The sequence below is a fragment of the Phascolarctos cinereus genome, unplaced genomic scaffold (assembly GCF_003287225.1).
Source record: "Phascolarctos cinereus isolate Bilbo 61053 unplaced genomic scaffold, phaCin_HiC Scaffold_8;HRSCAF=390, whole genome shotgun sequence".
NCBI classification, from domain to species: domain Eukaryota; kingdom Metazoa; phylum Chordata; class Mammalia; order Diprotodontia; family Phascolarctidae; genus Phascolarctos; species Phascolarctos cinereus.
In genome coordinates this window covers 807,537-827,964 of record NW_027556291.1, presented here as the reverse complement: position 1 = coordinate 827,964, position 20,428 = coordinate 807,537, and the positions used below count along the sequence as shown (strand labels likewise).

The 20,428-nt window shown below is 53.1% G+C and overlaps 2 protein-coding genes across 10 annotated transcripts in view; one reads left to right on the top strand and one right to left on the bottom strand.

Moving 5' to 3' along the window:
• Positions 1–7,660, top strand: part of WDR13 (WD repeat domain 13) — a 45,723-nt gene extending 38,063 nt beyond the window's left edge. For 2 of the 7 annotated variants that reach the window (XM_078147727.1, XM_020976581.2), the window contains 11 exons: positions 1,421–2,238; positions 2,831–3,484; positions 4,123–4,206; positions 4,628–4,886; positions 5,033–5,142; positions 5,260–5,390; positions 5,734–6,041; positions 6,580–6,760; positions 6,835–6,976; positions 7,094–7,212; positions 7,320–7,660. In XM_078147727.1, coding sequence (XP_078003853.1) covers positions 3,372–3,484; positions 4,123–4,206; positions 4,628–4,886; positions 5,033–5,142; positions 5,260–5,390; positions 5,734–6,041; positions 6,580–6,760; positions 6,835–6,976; positions 7,094–7,212; positions 7,320–7,504 — 1,632 coding nt within the window. In that variant the 5' untranslated portion in view covers positions 1,421–2,238; positions 2,831–3,371 and the 3' untranslated portion in view covers positions 7,505–7,660. Of the gene's footprint in view, positions 1–1,420; positions 2,239–2,830; positions 3,485–3,655; positions 3,862–4,122; positions 4,207–4,627; positions 4,887–5,032; positions 5,143–5,259; positions 5,391–5,733; positions 6,042–6,579; positions 6,761–6,834; positions 6,977–7,093; positions 7,213–7,319 lie in introns of those variants that run through there. The other 5 variants (XM_078147724.1, XM_078147726.1, XM_020976582.2 and 2 more) reach the window with 5 other exon arrangements.
• Positions 7,661–7,797: 137 nt separating this feature from the next.
• On the bottom strand, positions 7,798–14,414 carry SUV39H1 (SUV39H1 histone lysine methyltransferase). 3 transcript variants are annotated; one of them, XM_020976585.2, is made up of 6 exons: positions 14,309–14,414; positions 11,708–11,853; positions 10,869–11,540; positions 8,820–8,966; positions 8,600–8,729; positions 7,798–8,303 (listed from the first exon to the last, which is right to left on the bottom strand). In XM_020976585.2, exons 1-6 carry the CDS (start codon positions 14,352–14,354, stop codon positions 8,170–8,172), a joined length of 1,275 nt encoding a protein of 424 aa, XP_020832244.1. In that variant the 5' UTR covers positions 14,355–14,414; the 3' UTR covers positions 7,798–8,169. The 3 variants fall into 3 exon arrangements, with proteins under 3 accessions (XP_020832244.1, XP_020832247.1, XP_020832246.1); XM_020976588.2 differs by having other exon boundaries at positions 7,798–8,240; XM_020976587.2 differs by having other exon boundaries at positions 11,714–11,853.
• Positions 14,415–20,428: the final 6,014 nt, after the last annotated feature.

The following is a 20,428-nucleotide window of genomic DNA, read 5'->3' as shown; positions in this document are numbered from 1 at the left end:
ATTAAACTCCCTTGTGCATCATAACATGAGCCTTTTGGTTTTGTCACTTTATTACACACTGTCGTAATAGTATTTTGGTGAATGTTTGTTATTAAAATTGTTCCTGCTTCACCTGGCAAAGGAAAACGCCAACAGCTCATACAGGCCTAGGACAGAGCCCTTGGGGATACTTGTGGTTCCAGCAAAGGAGATAGAGCAGGAGGAGAATGAGGACATAGACCTCGAGTGAAGAGAGGATTGAGGAGGAGACAGAGGCCGCAGAGAGGTCAAGGAGAATGAGGATGGATAGTAGGCCACTGGATTTGGCAACGAAGAGACCCCTGGCAACTTTGGAAAGCACAGTTCTAGTGGAAGGGAAAAGTCAGAAGGCAGATTGTCAGTGTGAGGAGAGAGAGCTAATGCCCCGAGTGGAGATGGACTTTCCGACAACAAGGAGATAGAGGACGTGATCGCAGAGATGAGTGAGGGGGTTTTCAGGGTGGGGAGACACAGACCTGTTTGCAGGCAGTAGGGAAGGCGCCAGGAGCCAGGGAGAGGGTGAAGATAAGTGAGGGAGAGGGGGTGGCTGAGGGGGCCATCTGCTGGAGGAGATAAGATATAATGGGATCCCTTGTGCAGGGGGAGGGGTTAGCCTTGGTAAGGAGCCAGGCAGACAATAGTAAAGAAGGAGAGAGAGAGAATCATGGGAAATGGGCATTTTTGTTCTGTCAAATATGTGGCAAGGTCCCCAGCTGAGAGAGAGGGAGGAGAAGGTGCAGTGTGTCTTGGCGGGGGTGGCTGAGGAGGCTGTGTCATCAGCAGGGAGAGGAAGATTTTCCTTCCATGTGTCTGCTTTTGAATTTGTTGAATTTGCTGTTGAATTCTCCATCAAATTGTATTTGTCCTTCCTTTGTCCACTTTATGTGAGTGAGTCTGATGTTATGGCCACTCCCTTACCACTTCCACGTTTGCACCCCAGTTATGAGAAGTGACAAGTTCCTTCCTCCTTTCTACACTTTGTTCCTTTTCCCCTCCCTTCTTTTTTCCCCTCTCAGAAAAGAACCAATCTGCTCTCAGTTCCTGTTTTTCCTATTTAACTCCCTCAGAACCTTTTGAAGACATTTAGGTTCTAGAGGGATATTTGTTTCTTCTCTGCCTGTATAAATCTTACTACAAGGAAAAACCCAGAAATAATTGATTGTGAAAGGGATGACCTCACCCATAAAACCAAGGAGGCCAGCAGAATGGGTTTAGAGAATTATCTTAAACAATGCTTTTTGTTCACCAAAAGCACTCAGAGTTAACATGAGGTAAGTGCTAGGGATGCAGAGAAAGGCAGACCCGTGGTCACTGCTTTCACGGAGCTCATTCAAATGAGAGAGGCAACATGCAAGCAACTCTATGTGAACAGGCTGTGTTGTTTGTTCTTTGTTTTTTGAAGGGGACCAAAGATGTCCCAGGTGATGTCTTGACTTGTGCATGAATTGGATGGAAGTGAGGCCAGGCTGCATGACGTCAGCAGCCTCACTCTCTCTTCCTGGGTCACTGGAAGTCCAGTGGCGGGACAAAAATCAGGACTGGTGATGGCCCGGGATTCAGGGGATGACCTTGGTGTCCTCGACGTCCACCCAAGCTCCAAGCACTCTACGGCGCCTGCTTCGGCTGCCTTCACGGACGTTGGAACAAGTTGTTCTCATCCACTCATTCCACCCGAGCAAGACTTCACATCCATGGGGTAGATGTCCCCCTAACTCACCAATGGTTTTGAGGTCTTCCTGTTACCCTCAACCTGGTTTAGCCCGTTTGCCAAGACAGTTTACCAGGGTGTGGGCACTGCATATGCTCCAGCTTCCTGGAGCTGCTGGTGAGAGTTGGGTGACAGGTAGACACCAAAGGTGGGTGAGGGGCGAGTCTTCCTGGAATACCCCTACCCTCCTACTGAAATAATTTTAAACCGCAAGCCCCTAGATTGGGCACCTTTTCTCTCTTAATGCCACCCCAGATCCTGACCATCCAGTATGATCCCAGCCATCCTGACTGAACAGCTCTGACATGGCTCCTCAGCTTGGAACTTGGAGCCCTCCATAATCTGGCTCCCATCTTACTGCTCCCTTGTAGCAGTCCTTGCTTACAAGCTCTTCCTCAAGGTTTGCCTCAGATGCCACCTCCTATGAGTAGCATTCTCTGAGACCTCCCCCCAGATGTTTGTGCGGCTGCAGTTAAGACCACTTTTGCTCCTTATCAGCTGTGTGACCTTGGGTAAGTTCTTTAACCTCTCTAGGCCTCTGTTTCCTCTGTAAAATGGGATAAATAATAATAGCTGGCTCAGAGTTGCAGTGAGGCCCAACCAAACAAGATAATATAGGTGCTAGAGAAATCCATGACTATGCCGTGTCCTCCATTCGCCTCTGGGGGGCAGGAGCCATGTTCTTTTTGTCTTTGTACATGCAGCTCCTCATACAGGGCCTGACACCAAATCAGTGTGTAATTAATCCACCTGAAGTTACTCTCCAGTGAGGGAATGTGTGGACAAGCTTGTAGGTGCCAAGGGTTGGTGTAGATGGGTTAAAGTCTCCCCAAAGGATGATGTGTGTAGACCAAGTAATAACTCTCTTCCACCCCTACCCCAGAGGGTGTGTGTAGATGAGTTGATATCCAGATGGTACAGAGGGATTAGTACCCCAAAGGGGAGAGTGTAGAGAGGTTAAAATGCCCCTAGGGACAATGTAGATGGATTTGACATTCCATGAGGGATAGTAATATTGCTGTTTAGTTGGGTCAGACTCTGCGTGACCCCATTTGGGGTTTTCTTGGCAGAGATACTGGAGTGATTTTCCATTTCCTTCCCCAGCTCATTTTACGGAGGAGGAAACTGAGGCAGAGGTGAAGTGACTTGCCCAGGGTCACAGCTGACTGAGGTCAAATTTGAATTCAGGTCTTCCTGGCTCCAGCCTGGGTGCTCTGTGCACTGTAGCGCCACCTAACTGCCACACAACAACAGGGACAGTGTAGATAGATTTAATATTCTGTGGGGGGGTAGTAGAGTTAACTAAAACCTCACAGGGGATGGTGTAGATGGATTTCCATCCCATGGGAACACTGGAGACAAGCTACTTCTGACACAGGATTGTGTAGAAGAGTTAACAAGACACGAGGATTGTGTAAATAGGTTGCCCCTTTCTGAGGAGGGCTGGAGGAACCGGGGGTGGGCCGACGGTCGGCCCGGCCAGGTGCAGCCCTCCCTCGGGAACCAGGTGTGGCCCAGCTCCAGACCGAAGAGGGGGGAGGGGCCGGCCGGCCGGGCCAGGTGCAGCCCTCCCTCGGGAACCAGGTGTGGCTCCGCCCCAGACCCGCGCAGACTCGGGCTGGGCCGGTAGTGTGGCGGCTACTCGATGTGGCAATCCGGGTGTGTGTGCGGGCTAGTCCAGGGGCCTTCGCTCCCGCAGATGGCCCAGCGGGGCCCAGCCCGAGAACACCGTCCCCCTGGGGGGCGGTCTCTGCCAAAGTAAGGGGCTGGGACGGGGGGGGGAAGTGGGGGGGGAAACGGACTCTGCTGGACTCGGCGCACGCCGCCTTTGGGTTGCGTAGACCCTGAGAGAAGTCTGACTCGGAACTGGGGGGGAGGGAGGCGGACGGCGCCATGCGGGGGCGGGGCCCCGATCCCTCGCCGGGGGAGGGGAGGCGGGAACAGCTACGCCAGCCCCCCCTCCCTCCTCTGCCCTCGGAGGGCGGGGCCAGGCGCCTGCGCAGAGTCCAGTCCTGCCAGGAGGCTGAGAAGGGCCTGAGGGGGCTCTGAACTGGAGCTGAGCCGAAGGTGGGGGGGGGGAGTGGGAGGGAGGTGAAAGGCGGGAGGTGGACGAGCCCCAGGCCCCGCCCCATAAGGTGAGCCTCCTGGTGGGGGAGGGTGTGGGCGTGAGGGCTAGGGCAGGAGTGAGTTTCCATGTCAACGGGGAGGTGATGACTACCATTGTATGGCGCATGCACTGGCAAGGAGCTTGGCTTGTACCTTTCCCATCCCCCACCCCACTCTAGACCACAGAGAGAGGGGGGAGGGGGAGGGCGCATGCGCTCAGGGTTTAACCTAGGCTAATTGTGGCGGGGCTGGCTTCCTGCCTCCCTCCCCTCCGTTCCCTCTGGTCCCAGGCTACCCCGGGCGGACTCCTTGGAGAAAGCGGCCAGGCCGGGCATGGCCGCTGTTTGGCAGCAGGTGCTGGCTGTGGATGCAAGGTGAGGTCTTATATTGCCTTGCATGCCCACACCGCCCCCCCAACCCCACCCCCATTCCCCTTCCCCAACCCCCTGCCGGGCTCCAGCCTCCCCACTTCCTATTATGCCCCCATGCTCCCCCACTTCTTGATGTTCCCAGATGCCTTCCAAAGGACCCCAACTCTCCCCCATCCCCACGCCCCTGCTGGGCCTCTCTAGCCCTGGGCTGCCCCCCCCACTGTGGCCCATCCCACTGTTGTACACTGGTGCCTCCCCCAGGGCCCCCCCTTCTCCATGTGCTGACTGGACCCCCCCAGCCCCCTGCTGGCCCACTGTCCTCATCGTCAGGGCTGGTCCCACGCAAGCCCCAGGATCGCGGCCCTGACATCGATCCCCCTTTCTCCCCAAGGGACAGCACATAGCAGTCTCCTCCCTTCCCCAGCATTATTACCCCCCTCAGGTACAACGCATACCGCACACCCACCTTCCCACAGTTCCGGACACAATACATCCGGCGCAGAAGCCAGCTGCTGAGAGAAAATGCCAAAGCAGGGCATGAGCCTGCCGTTCGAAGGCAGTACCTAAAACTGAGGGCCCAGCTGTTGGGGCAGCGCTATGGGCCTCTGTCGGAGCCAGGGAGCTTCCGGGCCTACAGCAACAGTGTTGTCCGAAGCAGTCGAACCACACTGGATCGGATGGAGGTGGGTCCTGTAGGAGGACTCTGCTGACTCTGCTCCCCCAGCTCCCAGAGTCCATAGCCTTAGCCTTGAACTACAGAAGGTAATTTCCTACTCCAGAATGGGATCCCCAATGCTGAGGGTTTAAGTTGACTCCCTCTGCCTGGCAGGACTTTGATGAGGACCCCCGGTCTCTGGGGGCCCGAGGGCACCGCCGCTCCATCAGCCGTGGATCCTATCAGTTGCAGGCCCAGATGAATCGGGTCATCTATGATGAGCGGTGAGGGAGAAGAATTGGGGGGATTGGCTTTGGTTTGATTGCCTTTTTGGGTGTGGAGGGGCTTGCTTTTTCTGGTCCTCATGATCTATCTCCCCTGACCCTGTTTTCTAACACTAGGACCCCAGGCAGTGTCGTACCCACATCAGTGGCAGAGGCCAGCCGGGCCATGGCTGGGGACACTTCACTGAGTGAAAACTATGCTTTTGCTGGGATGTACCACGTCTTTGACCAGCATGTGGATGAGGCTGGTGAGAGCCAGTGGGAGGGAGCTTTGTAAATCTTTGCTATGGAACTTGGGGCACATCACTTCTCTCGTAAGCCAGTGCCTAGTGCAGAGTAGGTGCTTAATATATACTTGTTCCCTCCCCCTCCCTCACCATCTTTAACACTGAAAGGAAAATTTAATTTTAGGTAGTCTATGTGGAAGCCATTACCCGACAGCACCAGGTTTGGGTGCTTAAAATGCTAATGGGGTCAAATCTTCCCAATTCTTCAACTGCTACTTTCCTCCTTCAGTAAAATCCAGTGACTGGCTCATGGCCTGACACTCCTTGTTTGGGAAATAAATGTCTTCTCCCTCATTTCCCCCAGTTCCCAAGGTCCAGTTTGCCAATGATGACCGCCACCTGCTAGCCTGTTGCTCCCTGGATGGCAGCATCTCTGTGTGCCAGCTGGTACCTGCCCCCCCTGTGGTCCTGCGTGTGCTCCGTGGGCACTCACGTGGCGTGTCTGACTTTGCCTGGTCCCTGTCCAATGATGTCCTTGTGTCCACTTCGCTGGATGCCACCATGCGCATCTGGGCCACTGAGGATGGCCGCTGCATCCGGGAGATCCCTGACCCAGATGGGGCTGAACTGCTTTGCTGTACCTTCCAGCCAGTCAACAATAATCTCACTGTGGTAAGGTGCCCCTACCGCTCCTGTCCAGTCCCTTGTCCTTCCTCCCATTTTGGTCCTTTTTGCAGGTCAAAAGAACCTATTGGTGGCGCAGTGGATAAAGCCCCTGCCTTGGAGTCGGGAGGACCTGAGTTCAAATCTGGCCTCAGACACTTGATACTTGCTAGCTGTGTGACTCAGAGCAGGCCACTTAACCCCATTGCCTAGAACCTACTGGGTTGTATGTATAAAGTGTCTGTGCTCTCCGCACTGACCCTGGCTTCCAAGAGCTTTAGAGCCCATCCTCTGTGGAAGAATAACCTTCTGGAAACTTCTTTGGTGCTGTGGCTCCTGCTCCAAGGCCAAGACAGGGTTAACAGCATTGTTTCTAGAGCCCCAGAGTCTCTGCTGGTGTGTCCCAATTGTGTCCCGTGGGCTCTGCCACACTTTCCTTTGCTGTCCATCCTCCTCTTCCTCCTCCCCCTGCCCCAAGGCAGGAGAATCTCTCAGGGGTCCCCCAGTCTCAGGCTGCAGGAGCTCCATGACCTGCATTCTCCACCAGGTGGGCAACGGGAAGCATAATGTGCACGTCATGAACATCTCCACGGGCAAGAAAGTGAAGGGCGGCTCCAGCAAGCTGACCGGCCGTGTGCTGGCCCTGTCCTTTGATTCACCTGGACACATCTTATGGGCCGGGGATGATCGCGGCAGCGTCTTCTCCTTCCTTTTTGACATGGCTACAGGTAAGAGGAGGGGAGCAACTCCAGGGGAGCAGCCCCCCAAGAACAGGGACTCAGAAGACTCCCTGCCCACACAGGGAAGCTGACCAAAGCCAAGCGGTTGGTGGTACACGAGGGCAGCTCCATCACTAGTATCAGCGCACGTTCCTGGATCAGCCGGGAAGCCCGTGACCCCTCTCTGCTCATCAATGCCTGCATCAACAAACTACTCCTGTACCGGTGAGGGGCGGCCCCTTCTGTCAGGGCCTTTTTCCCTCCTGAGTCCCCTGAGTGAATTCTTATTCTGTGAGACTGTGAAGGCCAACCCTAGCCCCCCACCCCACCTCTTTCCTACAGAGTGGTGGATAACGAGGGCACTCTGCAGCTGAAGAGGAGCTTCCCAATTGAACAGAGCCTGCACCCTATTCGAAGCATCTTCTGTCCCCTCATGTCCTTCCGCCAGGGGGCCTGTGTAGGTGAGCTCAGGGGCTTGCAGAACGTTGGAGAGAGGGTGGGGATGAGAACTCTGCCTCTGCTGACTCTTCTTTCTCTCATTCCACTCCCCTTCCCCATCTGCTCTCAGTCACAGGCAGTGAGGACATGTGTGTCTATTTTTTTGATGTGGAACGGGCCACCAGGGCCATCGTCAACAAACTGCAGGGCCACAGCGCTGCTGTGCTGGATGTCAGTTTTAACTGTGATGAGAGCCTTCTGGCCTCGAGTGATGCTGGCGGGATGGTCATTGTGTGGCGACGAGAGCAAAAGTAGCCATTGCGTGGCGACGAGAGCAAAAGTAGCCATTGCCTACCTTGAAGGAGGGCCCAGGCCTAGGCCAGGCACACGGTCTCAGTGAACTAGGGATGGGCACAGCAGTAGCAGTAGTGGGGAGGAGCTTTGTAAATAATAAAAATCCATGCCCGGTGACCACTGTGCCTTCCTATGTCCCCCCTTTTGGCTAGGGGAGATGACCTAAAGAAGTGAGGCCTACTCTCGCTCCCTTCCCCTCCCCTCCCCAGCCAGGAGCCCACCCCGCAAGAGGAAGCAGTGAGACAAAGACCGGATAAAGAACACAAATCAATGTATTATAAGCTGAGAAACAGCCCAAAGGAAACTGTTGAAAACAAATGTGATGAGCTAAACATAGCAACCTCTTGGGGAAAAAGGATGGATCCACTTCCCAAGCACCCCCTGCAGGGGACTGAAAAACTATCATCAAAACATGTGAACTCAACTGAAGTGCAAACTGGGAGAGGAGGGTGAGGGACTGGGACAGGTAAACTCTGGATACCACCCCCCCTCCCCCGCAGCCCAAGGGAAATGGGGGGGGGGGCAGTCATTTTGCTGCCCTGAAAGGTAGGTCAAGAGCCCAGGGGAGCCATTGTGCTAGCCCACAACTTTGTCCTGGGCTGTCTTGAAAACGAAGGTGACAGGTACTAGAAGAGGTACTTCCGGCAGGATTCGGTTCCGCATTTACACTCAATCCGCACCCGCTTCTTGGGAGAGCCTGTGAGACCAGCCAGACCGAAGTTAGAGTCCATACGTGTGCTTTCCACATCTATGGGGTCCACTGTGAAAAGAGGGCTTGGTCAAAGGAGTCAGGGCCCAGATGTCTTTGACATGTCATTGACCTCCTGGGCTCTGCCCTGCTCAGCTCAGCAGCTTCATCTCCGCCCCTCTTATGGTGGGGGTGGGGGGGGGGAATCTCCCCAGGCCCTTGGTCTTCTTTCCCCCTCCCCAACTCTCAAGATCCAAGCCTGATCACTGAAGGCACATCTAGGCCTCAAATTCAATGGTGCCCCATCATACCAACCCCTCCCCTTCCCCCAAATAGTTCTGCTTCCCCCCCCCCAACACCTGCACAACCTTGCATATTGTAGTCAAAGGTTAACTCCTCGCCTGCCCAGATAGTTCGGGTGGCAAAAAAGGCAATTCGTGGTAGGCGCTCGTCCAGATTATCGACGAAGACATTGTAGACCTGAAGGTTGGGGCTACACTGCCCAGAAGAAAGAGGGGCAAAGATCAGCGTGGAGGAGGTAGAAGGGAGGGGCCAGTGTGGACCCACCCTTACCCCCCAGCCACCTACGCTATGGTTAACAAAGTGGGAGACGTTCCCATAGTAGGCTGCATCCACTGTGTAGACGTCCTCCACGTAGTCCAAATCAAAAAGGTAGGTGATTCCCTGCCGGTCATAGATCTGCCCACGCCGTTCTGCCTCCTCAGAGGTGATGATCTGAGGATTCCAGAATCAGGGGAGCTTAAGTCAGAGTCAAACGACTACCATTTCTAGAGCAGATTAGGTCATCTCACTTAACCTCCAAGATAACCCAGGGAGGGTCTGAGACCCATAGAAACAACAGAGGTGGAAGGATTTTTGGCAGAGGACAGGCTCTTGCTCCTCTTTACACATCCTTAGGGGGCGTCCTGAAGCAGTACCTTCCTCCATTTCTGGATAGTTGTGATCATTTGAAAGCCTAAATCTGTCTCCCTGGATGCATGCCACCTCCCAAGTCCTAGTCTTGCCTCTTAGACCCTGGGCGAGGGGACCCAGTCTGCCCAAGGCACCTGGCTGGGTATTTAAGGGTCACTTTCCTTCCTTTTCAGACCTACCCAAGGAGCTTCTGAATCAGCAGTCTACTCTTTTGATTCTACTTCCTTTGCCCCAACCTGCTCTTGGAATCCACCTCTAGGGAGCCTATCAGTGAGGCCCTATCCCAACTCTTCCTCCCTTCAAGGCCTGGCCAGAGCCCCTCCTCAGCATCCCCAGTTTCTCCACAGGCAGCTTCTAGGCACCCATCTCACAAGTATGGCCCCCAAGTAACTGCTGGGCCCAGGTCTTCTTGGCTAGCACTCTCCAGCAGTGCCCAAAACACAGGGCTCCTGCCACTCAAGAGTAAACCTGCTCCTTTAGGACAGTTGAGTCCCACCAAGAAAGTCTTTTCTCTAGGCTACACACCCTCACCCTCTGGTCACATCTTATGGTTTTACAGATATGAGGAAAATTGAGGCCCAGAGTAGGAAAGAGACTAACCTTGAGTCACACGGGGCACTAGGAGATTAAGGAAATCCACTATGTTGCCTAAATCAGGGGTTAACCATCTTTTTTTTTCAACATGCTGCACCCATGTTATTGAATGGTAGAAGTGGAAGGGGGCTTAGAGAGATCATCCAGTTAAAACCCCCCCTGACCTATATCAGAGGAGAAACTGAGGCCCAGAAAAGGAGATCACAAAATAAGTTGGGGAGGCCAAGTGAGCTCTGTGTGACTCCATGAGGGTTGGCCAGGTCCCAGACTGGACAGAGCTAGAAAGAAGCTTGGAGATCTAGCAAAGCCAATCCTCGTGTTTTTGAGCCTCGCCAAAGGCTAGTCATGGAGCTTGTAAGAAGCAGGGCCAAGACTCAAATCCAGGCCTCCAGAGTTTAGCCTAGCATTCTCTGTGAATGATCATGTCCCTCAGTCACAAGTTGGAGCAAATTCTCCACCCTATCCCAGCCAAGAAATCACTGACTCCACCCCACCTCAGGGTGGGTGACTGAGGCCCAGAGATCACACAACTGGCTGATCAGGGAGGCAAGGACAGCTCTTGGGACTTCTTCTGGGACCCAAGGCTAGAAGAGGGCTTAAATACCCTCCACTGACATTCCCGCCCACAGAAAGCACTCATCCAGAGTCACCCAGAAAGTTTAGAGGGTCCACATATCTGTAACACTGTTTCCAAATCTGGGGCTCCCAACCTTTTAGACTTGCTGAACTCCTCCATCAAAATGTCAGATGGAAGATGTAGAAGGGGCCTTGGAGCCCATTGATTCTGACCCCACTGCTGAACAGATAAAGGGGTAACTAAAACCCACAGAGGGAAAATCCCCGAGGGAACTGGGGTGGGGGCAGATACCTGAATGACTGTGTTCATCAGCAAGAAGTCAGCTCTTTAGAGATGAGGTCCAGTACTAGAAGGAGGCTTAGGGAACTTCCTGTCAAAGACCGTTAATGTGGGATGGATCTTATATTAGAGAAAACAAGACTGAGGTCAAGAAAGCAGAAACAGCTTGCCCTGGGCCACACAGAAAAGCCACGCCCACAGGCATTCACTGGCTCCCTGAAATAAGCATTCCTTAGTGTCCACATTAGCCTTACCTCACCCACATACTCCATGACAAAGCTGTGGTTGCGAATCTTCTCAAGTGTGCGGACCCCCCAGCCTCGCCCGTTGGCTGTGCGGAAGATGCACAGATTGTAACTGATGCCCCTCTGCACCACGCGGTTGGGGCAGTCGCTGCTACAGCGGCAGCGGGCATTACACTCATAGATGGGCTGGCCAGCTTGCAGCCGCACCTGGCCTTGGACATTATAGGCAAACTTCTTGAGCAATGCACCTGGGCAGCAGCCATTGGCCTGATCGTCCAGACAGTCCTTGCATTCACAGCCGGTGGCCATCTGGCTCAGGGTGATCCCTTCGCCCATCTTGTACTCATTAATGTATGTGAAGTCCTGGGGGGGCCCATGTAAGTCCACTTCATTTTCCACAGAGATGCGGCCCTTGTGAGCCCGCTTGGCATTCAGCTCCCTCTCCCAACGCTGCAGGGCCTTGCGCTGCCTGCCCTTCTGCACTAGGAAATCTACCAGGGCTGCATCCAGGTGTCGAGGGGGCCGGACCCTGGGCCGCCTCCCACTACGGCGGAATAACTCCTGCTCCAGGTCTCGATGGAACTGCTTCAAGATCCCGGCACACCTCAGGTTCCGGCGTGGCTCCCATGTGTTCTCAGAGTCTGGGTAACCTCTCCACTTCACAAGGTAGTATTCTTGCTCCTGGAGGATGAGCCAGAGAACAGCATGTGGGGGGTGCCTTCAAGGGCCTCCAGACACTCACTCGGCACCCACTCCCATCCAGTTCCCCTGTAAGGCCTGTGAGTCAGCTGGGAAGGAATAAGGCACCCCACCCTCCAACCAGGCTGCCCTTACCCCAGGGGACTTACCCGGACCTTCTTATAGTTGCACAGGTAGTCCACCTCAAAGATACACAGGTTCTTTCGGGAGATGCCAAGAGCAGGGCAGGAGGTCTTGGCCAGCCGGCACAAGTCCTGTAGTTGGCTCCATGAAGATTTGCCACACACTCTGCAGTCTGTAAGCCCCAAGAGAAGCTGTGAGGGGGGTGCTCTGGGCCAACAGGAGAGCAGTGAAGAGGCCCAGGCTCCCCTCTCCTCAGAACAAGAGGCAACTGAGGGAAGGCCAGAGGAAGAGGAATACCCCAGCCTCCCCCCACAACATAGTGCTGCAGGGAAAGGAAATGAAGGTCCTGGAGTCAGGGCACCTAGCTTCAAGTCCCTACTATGGAACTTTTCTGGGACTCAGTAACTTCATATGTAAACTGAGGGGCTGACAAGTAAATCTCCAAAGGCTCTTCCAGCCTGCAACTGGAGAACATTTAGAACCCTCAGGGTTCCCCTCTCTGAGCTCGTCCCACCTGAGGCCTCTCCCTGCTCACCTCTCTCAGATGATCTCTTCCACCCAAACTGTGAGGGAGGCTTACTTCCCTCTCTTCTGAGATCTCCCCCTCAGTGAACTGCTATTGCTATCATGCACATCCCTCCTATTCCTGTCAGACATGCCTCCTCGGTATCCCCTTACTGCCGTCCAACATTTTTGCATGGTGCCCCCCAATTTCTGACATATCTCAGAGTGCCTCATTCCTCTCAGACATGTCCCCCCAGGAGTTCCCCACTCGTGTCTGATGTGTTCTTCCTACTCCTCCCTAGCGTCCCTCTGTTCCTGTCAGATACAGCCCCCTTAGGGTCCCCAAATTCATATTAGCCATCTCCCCCTTAGGGCCCCTGTTCTCATCAGCCATCTTCTCAAGGCACCCCCTTTCTGTTGGATGTCCCCTCAGAGCTCCCTTCTTTCTGTCAGACATTTCCCCCTCAGTTCTGCCCATTCCTATCAAACTCACTGCTGTCAAATACATCCCCCCTTTTCTACCACACTTCCAGCCCCAAAGCCCACTCTTGTCTCTCCCCTAGTCCTGTCCATTTTCTTTCCCATCAAACTACTCTCCCCTTTATCTTAGGCATCCCCGCAGAGCCCCATTCCTATCAAACATGTCCCCCAAAGTGCCTCCATTTCTGACTCCATGTCCCCTTCTATTGCTCAGACATCTCTTCCCGTCGTCTTGCACATTCTTCTCAGACGTATAACCTTAAACCATCCTTCCTTTCCATCAGACATTTCTCTTCAGAGCTCCCCATACCTGTCACATGTATCCCCTCTGATCCCCCCATTTTTGGCAGCCACTTCCTGCTCCAAGCCCCACCCCATCTCTCCTAGACATCTTTCCCTCAGAGTCCTGCCCATTCCTGTCCAGACATGTTCCATAAAATGCACCTGCCTATTTGTCAGACTTCTTCCCTTCACAGTACCCCCATTTCTGTCAAACACCTCAACCTCAGAGTCCGCGAGGTTTCTTACATGTCCCCCTCTGAGCTCTATTCCTGTCACACATCCCCGGCATGGCTAGGGATTTCTATTAGGCACTTCCTGCTCCAAGCCCCACCCGTTCCTCTCAGACATCTTTCCCTCAGTCATTCCCATTCCTGTCTGATATCTCCCCTCAAACTGTTCCCCTTTTCTATCCAACATGCCCTCAAAGTGCCCCCTTTATGTCCCACAACTCCTTGGAGCGCTCCATTTCTATCAAATCTTCCAATTCCTATCAGGTACTTCCTGCTTAAACCCATGCCCCATTCCACTGAGACATCTCCCCCTCAGAGCCCCTCATTTCTGCCAGGCACTTCCTGATCAATGCCCCACCCATTCTTCTAAGGCATCTCTCTCTTAGTTCCCATTCCTGCTGCTGTCTACTCTTAAACTGCTCCCCGTTTCTGTCAGACATGTCCTCTCAGGGCTCTTTCCTGCAACTTGCCTTCCCTCAGATCCCTCGATTTCTTTAAGACTTCTCCTCAAAGGCCCTGTCAGACACTGCCCCCCCCAATTCCTGTAAGATTCTTGTCAGAAACGGCCTTTTCAAAAAAAGAAAGAAAAAAGAAATGGCCTTTTCCTGTCAGTATTTACCCCCCCCATTCCTCTCAGACATCACCCCCATTTCGTCACACAACCCCCACTCCTGTCAGTGACCCTCCATTTGTCAAATATTATCCCCGCTGTCAGACACTGGCCCCCCATTCCTGTCAGGCATCGGCCCCAATTCTTGTCAGGAATGGCCTTTTCCTGTCAGACGTTGCCCCCCTATCCCTGTTAGATATTGTCACCCCTTCCTGTCAGTTATGGTCCCCTCATTCCTGTTCCAGGGCTCCCCGCCTTCTTTCCTAGTCCCAGGGCTCCGTCTCCCTCGGCCCCCCGCCGCACTGGGCTGGCGGTTCTCAGGGCCGCGTCGGGCGCTCGCCCGCGCTACGGGGTCCCCGCCCGCGGCCTCGCCACGAGGCGCCCCCCCTCCCTGGTCAGCAGAGCCTTTTCCGGCCTGCGCGTCCCCGCCCCGGCCAGGCTGCGGTCCGGCCGCGCACTCCCGCCCTCGTGCCCGCGCCCTGGCTCGGGCCGGGCTAGCCGGCCGGCCCACTCCACTTCACCTTTTAAATTTTCCGCCATCTTCCCCCCCCCGAGCGCTAAGGACATTGGCGAGGGAAGCCCCGAGCCGCGCGAGAACAGCGCGCGGGCGGGGCCTGGGCGGGGCCGGGGTTGGGGCCGGGGGTGGGGCCGCGGCGGTGGCGGCCCTGGCGGCGCCGGCGGCCCTGGCGGCGGCCCTGGCGGCGTCCCTGGCGGCGTCCCGGCCCGGGTGGGCGGGCAGCCAGCCAGAGAGGGAGGGCTGACTGAGCCGAGCTGCCGGGTTCTGCACCGAGGACGCGGCTAAGAGCGCTCTAGGGGCGGGGACAGCGCCGAGACCATCAGCCATTGGTTGGCCGCCGGGGCCACTAACCAATTCGCAGCCGGCTCCGCCAATTGGCGGAAAAAGGCCGGTTCTTCCTCCAATGGCCAGCCGCATTCGGCCCTGCGCTCCGCCTCCTCCTTCCCCCCCCCCCCGGGGTGGGGGCGGGGGCAGCGGGGGCGGCAGAGTTCGAGTCAGAACCTTGCCTGGCGACTGCCTAGTTTGCATGTCCCCCACTCCGGCCCAATCAGTGGGCTGAGCCTCCCGCTGCTGCGTCCCTGCCCCGCCCCTCTGCCCGCTGGGCCTCCCAGACTTGTTGCCTCGCCGGCTTCTTCCTGAAATCGGCAGTTCCTCCCACTGCCCCGGCTCCATCTCTGCTCTCCGTGCCTTGCACGCGCTGTGACCCAGGCCTGGACTGGAGTCCTCCTGGAATACCAAATTTTCTGGGCTCTGCGCAGCTTTAAGGACCACTTCCTCCTTGCAGACCTGATTGCCCTACCCCCACCCCACATCTCCCCATGGGCTGCTCGCAGCCCCGAAATCACCCGAAGAGCAAGGCCTCTGGAGCTGTGGGGCTTGGCACGGATTGGAGGCAGGTCCTTTAAACCCTAACTTTTCTCCCTGTAGATGTGGGAGAAGAGGATGACTCCCCACTACAGACTTCTTCACTTAGTCCTCTCTGAAGTTCATACCCTTAAGCACTCTCATAATATAACCCGAATTATAGTTTTCACATTTCTTACACAGCTTGTTCAGTTGTCCGATAGCAGGGGCACCCCCTCAGTTTGCAGTTCTTCGGCACCACAAACAGCCGCTGTAAACACTTTGGTACAAATGAGGACTTTTCCTCTTTGATCTCTTTGGGGCCTGGGCCTCATCCTGCTGGTATCTGAACTTTTCCTGAGGAAAGGCACATTGAGCACTTTCCTAAGGAACCCAGCAAAAAAGCTGCGAAGTGTTGAAGGGGAACTGCAGAAGACCTAGAAGGCAGCTCAGTTACTCTGTGGCTGGAACACCTAACAGGAGTGAGGAAGATCTGAGTTCAAATCCAGCCTCAGATGCTTCCTAGCTGTGTGACCCTAGGCAAGTCACTGGATCTCCATCTGCCTCAATTTACTCACTTGTAAAAATGGGGATAATAGCATTCACCTCCAAGAGTTATGGCAAAGATCAAATTAAATAATATTTGTAAAGTACTTAGCACAGGGCCTGGCATACAGTAGGCACATAATAAATACCTGCTCTCTTCTCAAACCTAATGAAGTCAAGCAACCCCCAGTCCTTGAGGCAAACATGCTGATGGGGCCTCAGGAATTAGAGCCCTGCCCCCCTCTCCTCCCAGCCCCTCACTACTGAAGACAGAAGCAAGCACCTTCTGCATTCCTAGACTGCCAATGAACATGAGGATTTGGGTTAGGCCTGTAGGCATGCTGCCCTCAGCGGCTTGACAAGGCTACACACTGGGCCCTTTGCATTTGGGCAGAGCCTAAAGGGATCCACCACCAGGACCTCATTCCTTGTGGGCTAGCCTCGTTCTCCAGCTGCTCCAGAAAAGAGAGAGCAGCTTTGGCCAATGTAATTGTACAGCGTTTCTAGTGTTTCTCTTTCCAAGTCCAAGCTGCCTGTCTGGGGTCACTACTGCTGGCTTCATGTATCCACTCCAAATACTGAAGCCCCAGGACCCCAGCTCAGCTCATGCACATTGTCTTCAGTTTTCTTTTCAGGAGTCCCTTAGGGCCTCCAGGCAGCTTGTGACCAGCTATTTCTAGGTCAACAAAGCTTTCCCAGAGAAAGGCACAAGGCACTGGTGAGGAGGGCATTAGGAAAGGAAAAGAAGGAACTTCCCAAGTCACTGCAGCAGGACTTGGGAGGGGCAACGTGACTAAAACATAGGCCAGTATCTGGGACGTCTACTGAGGAGGGCAAATGGCCAACTGGGCCAAAGACCCCTTTCTTGTGCCCTCTTGGGCAAGACCTTTCCTCCCATTGGTCTGTGTGCTCTTGGTGCTGTTGTCTGCCCCCTGCAGGCCAAGCACTGGCCCTCACCCTTTTTGGTCACCCAGAGAGGGCAGCTGCAGCCCAAGCCTGGACTCCTTCCCCCGCCCCCCCAACCCAGCCCAGCCCAGCCCAGCCCAGCCCAGCCTATCTTGTGAACCAGCTTCAAACAGTACAAAGATTTGGACACGTCCTGGGCGTCAGAACCACAGCCAGGTTTTCGTCAGGCTCCAAGGTCAAGGCCGAGGCTCTATTGATTCGTGGAGTGATTTAAGAAAGTAATGGAGAAAATGGGGCTGATGCATTCTCAGCTGAAAGGTGCCCCCGGCTCCCACAATTCCCTCTCAGGCACCCTGGTTCCATCCTTCAGTTATGCCCTGCCAGTCGGGAGTCAATCAGTAACCTCTGCTGGCAGCTTCAGTGGCACGCTCCAGTGAGTGCCAGGCCCCCAGCTGCCACTTCCCCTGGAATGTCTATGTCAAGGTTGACCTGAGGGACATTTTTCTTTTCGTTTCTTTTTAAAAACTTCAAGTTAATTTTTCTTTATTTTATGTTTAATTTTTGTTTTGAGTTCCAAATTCTTTCCCTCCCTCCACCCCCTCCTCATCTGTTGAAACGGCCATTATATATATGAAGTCATACATTAGCCATGTTGCCAAAAAAAAAAGGCAAGAAAAATAAGGGGGAAGAAATCCAAACCATTGATAGCCACGTGAAAAAAAAAACCTCCAAAAGGGTAATAATGAGAGCAATGCACATCAAAGCCAATCTGAGGCCATGCCTCACCCAAAGTTGACGTTAAAAAAATAATTGGCAAAAAGGAAAATGCCAAATGCAGAAGGCTCTGCAGGAAAACAGGCACACAGATGCACAGATGCACAGATGCATGGGCAGTGGAATTGTGAACTACTCTGTTTCTTGAAGCCAGTTTGGAACTGTTAGCCTGTGCACAGCATTAGACTCAGTGGTACCACTACCAGATCTGTACCACCCCCCCCCAAAGAGATCAAAGAAAGAAGAAAAGGACTCAGCTACCAAGATATTTCTAGCACCTCTGTTTGCGGTGGCCAAGAATTGGAAAGTGAAGAGACGCCATCCATTGTGGAACGGCTGACCAAGTTCTGGTATACAGATCTGATAAAATGCCATTGTGCTGTAAGAGACGATGAACAGGGATGGGTTCAGAGAAACCTGGGAAGATTGGTAGATACTGATTCAAAGGGAAGGCGGCAGAATCAGGAGAACAATTTCTACAATTATAGAAAAATTGTGAAGATAATAACTCTGAGAGATTTAGGAACTCCAATTACTACAACCAGCATTCCAGAGGAGTCCCGACGAAAACTGCTGCTCACCTCCAGAAAGGGCAGATTGGGGTATATTTCCTGCTCTTTCTTTTTCTTTCTTTCCACCTCCCTCCAACCTTCTTTCCTTCCTTCTGTCCCTCCTTCCCTTCCTTTCTTTTCCTGGTTTTGCGGGGCTCCACAGTTTGGAATGGCTCTTGTTTTTGCCTTCTCCATAGGTAGGGGACAAGAAGGGGGAAGCAAGGAAATTTGGAAGTGAAAATCTAATAAAAGAAGCGTGGGAAGTGATGGTTCCAGAGAAACCTGGAAAGCTTTGAACGAACCAATCAGACAATTTATACACTAACAACAAAAAACTTGGTTTTTTAAAATCTTTTTTTCAATTAACAAGGATTGTCATTAATTCGTCCCTCTCACTTCCCTTTACCTATGGAAGAAATTTTAAAAGAGAAACACCCTCCACCCACACCATATTGCCCTGTATCTCAGCCAAGCCCAAGTTGGCAGGAGCCACAGCCGAAGATGCTTGGCTCTTTTTGCATTTTCCCTTCATCATTTCTTCTTTCAGACTCGCGGTGAGCTTTGTAGTGAGCTTGAGATTTTTTTGTTTTTTGAGGCAATCGGGGTTTAGTGACTTGCCCAGGGTCACACAGTTAGTAAGTGTTAAAAGTGTCTGAGGCTGCATTTGAACTCAGGTCCTCCTAACTGCAGGGTCAGTGCTCTATCCACTGCACCACCTAACTGCCCCTAGAGATTTCCTAGAGCACAGCAAGTGTCCATTCTATTCATCTAGCCAATCCCCATTAGTTTCCCATCTTGGGCTACCACAAAAAAACTATAATAATATAATATACGTATTCGTGTACGTATTTCAGTATTTACACATTTGAAAATGTTCTTGTACGTTTGTCTTTCTTTGATCTTCTTTGGGATATAGACCTACTAGTGGCACATACAGTCCAGTGACCTTTTGGGCGGCTCTCCAAACTCGGCACATTTCACAGCTCCACCTCCCCTGTGCTCAGAGTAGCTAAACCAGCGAGTCCTTTGCAAGCCTTCAGAACCCTGCTCATTTCGATAGCCAACAACCACTCCAGAGGACTGATGGAGACCGAGCTGGCCATTCGCTGGCTGCCGGGAATGGGAGGTCGAAAGGTACAGACTGACAGAGACATTTGTGGACGTGGACATAAAAAGGAAGTGGGGGAGCAGAGTACAAGAGTCTTGCTTTTCTTTGGGGGAGAAGGGGGGAAGGTGAATGGGAGAGAAAATATTTGAATATTTGTGCATTATTCCTTAGAATCTCCTAGTTTAAATTCTAGATCTGGCTTCTGAAGTTTGAGACTGATCTGCATGGCCTTATGGGGAAGAAGCCTTGGAACCTTCCTGACTAAGACTCCCTACCATCTAGTCTGTACATAAGTTCTAGGTACCTATTTACATGAACATTTAAGCTCCTGGAGGGCTAGCACTGACTTAAAAACAAATGTGCTTAATATTTTATATTTAAAATCGATTTTCCCCCCAATTAACAGTCTTTTCTCTCTCCCTTCCACCCCACCCTACCCCCAACTGAAAAAGAAAGAAAAGCTAAATGCTTGTAACAAATCAGGCCAACAGATTCCCACATCGACCACGGCCCAAAATGTGTGTCTCCTTCTGACCCTCGTCATCAGTTCTCTGGATCAGGTGTGGCTATTACATTAATTTTCATTCTTGACTCTTTCTTTCAAAGTTTGTCTTAAAAATGTACAAAAATATCCTGGCTCTTTTCATGATAACCAGACATTGGAAATTAAGGGGGTGCTCATCAATTGGACAACTAAGCAAATTACACACATTTTCTCCCCCTAGTAAGTAGCCGGCCTTGCATAGTGACCATGCTCTCTCCCAGCTGATTTTCTGCTCCCCTCCCTCCACAGCTCTGCAGTTCCCACCATGACCTCCAGGTCCTTGAGCCCTCCATTCTCTCCTAGGCCATCTCCCCTGCACTGACCACCCCCTCCTCTTCTCCCCATTCTGACCCAAGGTGACCACATTCAATTCTACCCTTTCTTCTTCTCTTAATGACTCGCCCTCCCCCACTCTCTCAGCTGGGCACTTTGCCTTCTGCCCCCATCTCCTCCTTCACCCCTCTCTCACACGACGAACTGACCTTACCCCTGAACAAGGCTACCCCTCTACTTGTCCATCCCACCTCCTCCAGCAGATCACCCCCTCTGCCATCTCTGCTACTTCTCATCTTCAATCTCCCCTGGTCTCCTGGCTGCTTCCCTCCTGCCCCACACATGCCCACGTCTGCCCCATCACTTGACCCTTCCATCCCCACTAGCTACCATCCCATATCTCTCTTCTCCTTTGTAGCTAAACTCCCTGAGGTCAGATACAACCAGTGACTCCTCTTCCTCTCCTCTTTGTCTTCTCTGCAGTCTGACCTCTGACCTCATCACTCTGATGATCTCTCTCTCTTTTTTTTTTTTTTTGCTTTTTGATGAGGCAGTCGGGGTTAAGTGACTTGCCCAGGG

Bases quoted from the DNA above. Each gene is read 5' to 3' on its own strand.
- SUV39H1 (XM_020976585.2), bottom strand. From the start codon at position 14,354: ATGTCCTTAGCGCTCGGGGGGGGGAAGATGGCGGAAAATTTAAAAG. The intron at 8,967-10,868 runs GTAAGGCTAATG...TGGAATCCTCAG, and splicing joins TCATGGAGTATGTGGGTGAG to ATCATCACCTCTGAGGAGGC. The intron at 8,304-8,599 runs GTTGTGCAGGTG...CTCTTTTCACAG, and splicing joins CTTTGACTACAATATGCAAG to TGGACCCCATAGATGTGGAA.